Genomic DNA, 5457 nt, shown 5'->3' on the forward strand with positions numbered 1-5457 from the left:
GGTTGTTCAGACTTAACCAACTATGCTCTGGCCACATGAGTAAATGAAGTCTGAGTCCAGGCTGATCTGGGCTGCAGAAAGTAAGTTTTACTTTAGTAGTCTGTTGCTAAATTGTGGATTCTTCCTATACTTTGCCCACATTCGTACAACATCTATAAACTTCAGTTCTTGGTAGGTTCACTTGCTTCCTGTGGAGTTGGTAATGGCAAAATTTGCAGTGAGGTTAGAGGTAATTTTGCATATTTATTGGGCAGGAGCAGATTAGGGCTCAGCTCTGCTGACCCATTACACCTTAAAGTAGTCCCAGAATGTGCAGCACCTGTATCATGGGATTGTAATGCCAGATCGTGATCAATGTCTCCATTAAATCTTTCCCTATGGATGAGGGCATTGGCAGGTGCCTAGATCTGACATATATCCTAGGACATCTGACATATATCCAGCCTTCTTGCATATTCACATTGTGCTTTCTAAATCGATACTCCCTTTGAGAGTTTCAATAACGCAAGAGAGACTGGATTTTTGACTACACGTGAGCACGGGTACTTAATGAACTTGTTTAATTCTAATCTCTAATACACCCTCTGTTTGGTCTGTATGTTCTTTATTGATTGGTTAATGATCTAGATGATGTAACTGGACTTTTCCTTTTCTGATTTAAGAGGATTCATTTTAATATTTTCTACCCTATTGTCCATGCAAGTTCCCACGAGTTTTCAGTGTTCATTGAGGACTGTAACCCTCAATACAGCCCAACTGTTCAAGCTTCTGAAGACTATAATACGTTGGACGTGGAGACAAAGAGAGCGATGCAGGCTGGAAGGTACCATCAGTATGGTCAGGAAGTGTTATGAAGGCGGGGGATCGATGTCAGCTTTGAAAAGACAAGATACGCTGTCAGTTTCACTGAACAGCTTCTTTGGTACTAGCCCTTTCTCTGCTTGTTTGAGTAACATTTTGCTGACAGCAGCAGACAGGTTGATAAGAGAAGCACTAATAAGTCTCCTTGGGACTTACTGTGACATTACAACCACCTGAGCAGCCTCAAACATCTACCATTTAAAAAAAAAATCTTGTCTGCCTCCCAAGTGCAGGATTCCTCTTTACAAGCTTCTCCCCTGAAAAAAATAAATGAAATAAAATGAGCCCTGTTTAGGACCAGGATGGGGAAGATTCAGTCCTGCACCAGTAACATCTTTTCTACATATTCACATATCTAAACTTCAAAGTCCAATACCATATGCCCTGCAGGATTTGAAATTAGGGCTTTTCCTATTGAAGAGGGGAAGTGAAACATAGAAGCAGTCTGCAGTGCTTAAAGTGTTAGGTGTTTTTTCTGAATGTCTTAAGGTTTCTCTATCATAATTTTCCTTGAGTAATAATTATTTTTGCTCTTTAGGAGTGAAGCCTATTGAATTTACAGAGAAACTGTTGGATAGAAAGAAGCACTAGGGCAATAGTAGTACAGTTTGCCCTCTCTTCCCTCCCCCCGCCTCCAACCTCTTCGCTATGGTGTCTCTGCTGGCTGAAATACCACCATCAGGGGGCATCATTCTATCCTCATTTATAGAGTCCATCAGTATCAACCAAGACAGCTCACTTCTGGATCATTGCATCATGGCTTCAGGGGTTAGTATTTTTGTTCTTGATTTAGACCTTCTTACTCCCTTAAAAGCTTTTGTTTGTTGTGTTTTGGTTTATAGAGGCTAATCTGCTTCAAAGATTTCTAAAACTGAGTAAAAATAATATCTGTTAACATACTATGTATAGTGCATCTTTTGATGAGTACATGCTGGATTTAGAATTTCTTTAAAATCTCATTTTCACTTGATGATGTGACCAGGTCATCAGCCATGCCTCCCTCCCCATTCTTCTGATTGTTTCCCCCTGGAGTAAGGGATAAGCAATCTGCTTCCCCATACCAGATGCAGATTACTTCATCTCTCCTTCCCTCATGCTTATTCACCTGCACTGACTGAGTTTGGATGGGCAAGTGGAGTCAACACACATCTGCATGGGGAAAGTAGTGGCCTAGCAAAACCTGCTCTCTCCCCTCACCCAGAGTAGTGGTTTGAGGAAGCCACACAAGTGTGGGTGTGTGTCTTATTCCCCTTCTGTCCCTTCACTGCTGCAAAAGGCAGGATCACAAACTGGTCCTGAGAGAAAGAGGACATGACATGGTGCAGACAGGTGATAGGAGGGTGATGAAGAGATGGCTATTCTCAGTTGGCATGTTGAGTATCTGATTCAATTTTGGTAGAGCAGCTCTCTGAGGAACCAACTAGCAATTCTCTCTGGTATGTGCAAACAGAAGAATGTCACGACTGATGTGTCTCTTGCATGATTTGTCGGCTTTTCAGTCCACCTGGGAAGTTATACATTGCTTTTTTTTTTTTTTTTACCAGCTTGTTTTCCTGGGGCTCATCCTCATTAATCTTTATTTTCAACTGTTCAGAATGATTCAAAAGAGTCTCCTAGAGTACTGGCAGGAACCATGGAACTGGCTAGAGGTGAGTTCTTGTTTCATTGTAAAGCTGTAAAATACAGCTAAGAACGACCTTCCAACTGCATTTCAAATCGTATTGCCACATTCTGCCTCAAATGCCCATTGACTTCAATGTCAGATAAGCACCCACATTCAGAGAAGCAATGTAGTTAACAAGGTGGACAATACTCTCTCTTGTAAAAATAAATAAATACTCTCTCTGCAATCACCAGCTCAGTGTGGATTTCTCTTTAGAAAGTTCTGTAGTGGGCTAACCTGAAAACAGGAGAATACTTGTTTCTTCCTTTTGTTGTTTTCATTCTTCAGAATCACAAAGTGAAAGCGAAGTATGGTGCAGTGGTTGGGGCAATAGCCTAGGACTCTAGTTCAACTGCCTGCTCCACCAGAGGGTTCCTGTAGGACCATGGGCAATTCACTTAGCCTCTTTGTGCCTCAGTTCTCCATCTGTAAAATACTTCCCTGCCTCATGGGTGTGGGGTGAGGATAAATACATTCAAGATGGAGGTGCTTAGTTACTATGGTGATGGGGCCACAGAAGTAGCTAAGATGGATACAAAGTGTTCCAGGAACTATGCATTGATAATACCACTGAAATGCAACCACTTCTGATATACCATACTCAACAACAGTCAAGAGATAGGAAATTTGTCTAAGGACACCACGCTACCCTTTCTTATAAAAGTTCCATGGGATCGTTAACAGTGCTGAGGTTCTCCTGGTAGCTGCTGAACAATTTTAAATCCTTTTGAAGGCAATGGGGAGTGACTGGGCTTAGTAGAGCTGGTCGAAATTTTTCTGACAGAAATTTTTTCCATCAGAAAATGCTGATTTGGCACAATGGAAATGTTCTGCTGAAAAGTATTGATTTTGTGGACTATTTCCAATGAAAAATTATTGAAATGTTCCATTACAATAAAAAATTAAATTTAAAAACATAATATCAACATAAAAATAAAATTAAACATATGAAAATATTCTAAAAGTGAGAATTTTTCTGCAACCATGTAATATAATAATATGAAATACTTTGGAAAGGTTGAAGTGAAATTTCATGTTCACTTTTCCCTAAACAAAATTTCAGAATTTTGTTTGGAGAATTTTGAATTTTTTCATTCCAATTCTGAATGAAAAAATACAAGTTTCAGAATTTTTTACAGAATGAAAATTTTAGTGTTCTATCCAGCTCCCAGGAGAAGCTCCCTTTAATCAATCAACCTTTTGTTTCAAATATATTTTAAAATTGCACCTGGCAGAGTCCTTTATTTAAAAATAAATGTTTTTTTTTTAATTTTACAGTTCTCTCATTGGACTTAGTTTTTTTTCTACTACATATTCTACATTTATCATTTTGTTCTTGTTGTGAGTATGATTGCTCAGTTTCATAAGGAATTTTTCTTGTAATTGTATTTGTAGACCCAGTTTTATCTCCCATAAGGATCTGATAAAAAATGCAGTGCAAAACTACAAGACAAGTAGCTGTGTAATATGGTATGGTCTGCACTGATGCATCTCTTTGTGATGTGCTCATCACTGTAATATCTGAGGTACTTGTGTTATGGTAACTATGTAAATCCCCTGTGCATCCTGAGAGTAAGACCCCTAAAATGTAAGAGATGATTCCTAGTTAAACTAAACTCAGGGTTGTAATAGATAAATTACATCTTAAATATCCTTCTGCTTGAAATTCAGTCTGAATGAGCTCCCTCTTAAAAACTCCCTGTAACATCTTAAACGGTTGGGTTGCCTTTTTTCCTTGTTTGGAGGGCAAGTCTCTCTCCTTTGATTTCAGTTCAAATAATGTGTTTTATTGTTTGAAGTAGATATCAAGAAATATAAAAACCTAAAAAATAGCCAGTGGTTTTTGTAGTTAAAAGTAGGAGTGGTCAAATTTTTCTGTTGAAACTGCTTTTTGACAGAAAATTGGATTTTTGACTAAATGAAATTTTTCACAAAAACTTCCTCATTTGGAAATGTAATCCAGCTAGGCAGCCTGCTCTGCAAAGGAGAATGGGTGTGTGAGGCACTGCAGCCATAATTTGGAATAGAAATATTTCAGTTTTCTTTTTTTTTCTCCCCCCGAAAACATGACAGGGAGAAAAAAAAAAAATTTCTGAACAGTTTTAGTGAAAACTATTTTCAGTGCAATACAAAGACTGTGTACCATGTGAATGGAACAATGGTTTGTGTTAATCGATGTGAAATACAGCAGACTAAAGCAAACTCATCATTTTTATGTCAGAGAGGGATCACTGTTTTGAGTGGGATAATTTTATTCCTCTTGTTGATAAAGTGCATATGTCTTCTCTGGGTTCAAAAAGCACTGGTCCCTTGCGTGATGATGTTACGACTTTGCTGCTCCAGTGTAAACAGAACATGGGTGAGGAGCTCTCATCATAAATATGTTTTCTCTGGTAGAATTTCTGTTCAGCAGAGCGGTTCCAATTTGATATCTATATTCTGTTCTATTAGTATGGGTCAGCTTAGGGTTTTTTCTTCAGCTAATGAGCTAGCAGGCAGCACCCCCCATATAGAAAGCAGCTGTGAAGTGACTACCTGCACTCCACAAATACAGGGCAGGGAGTGGTTGCCTGTGCTCACCCCCCCGAGAGGAGGCACATCTGAGCTGAAAGGCTACAGGGGATGTAGCTGCAACTGCCCATGAACACATCCCCACACAAGTCTCTATCTGTTTCTCGCTACCAGGAGTACTGTCTGCTGCTTAGGTGGTGCCCATCTTTTCCTTTGCTCACTGTGTCTCTTAGGTATAATAGAGCTCTACAGCGGTGGGAAACACAATGAATGTTGTCTGCATTGGGCCCTTGCTTACTTTTCCTTGATTTGATTTTGTTTTTTTTTAATTAAGGATTAAAATGCTTTATGTGAATCAGGAATGAGAGGGTTGGGAACAGAAATGCGGATTTCCCAAAACCCAGCAGGGTCCACCTTTAATA

General features: G+C 39.3%; 1 protein-coding gene across 1 annotated transcript; it reads left to right on the top strand.

The window, feature by feature from the left end:
* Window positions 1-1364: 1364 nt before the first annotated feature.
* Window positions 1365-2540, top strand: LOC141981891 (polycystin-1-like protein 1). The gene is made up of 2 exons (XM_074943517.1): window positions 1365-1629; window positions 2406-2540. Exons 1-2 carry the CDS (start codon window positions 1510-1512, stop codon window positions 2538-2540), a joined length of 255 nt encoding a protein of 84 aa, XP_074799618.1. The 5' UTR covers window positions 1365-1509.
* The last annotated feature ends 2917 nt before the right edge of the window (window positions 2541-5457 follow it).

The sequence above is a fragment of the Natator depressus genome, chromosome 2 (assembly GCF_965152275.1).
Source record: "Natator depressus isolate rNatDep1 chromosome 2, rNatDep2.hap1, whole genome shotgun sequence".
NCBI classification, from domain to species: Eukaryota; Metazoa; Chordata; order Testudines; family Cheloniidae; genus Natator; species Natator depressus.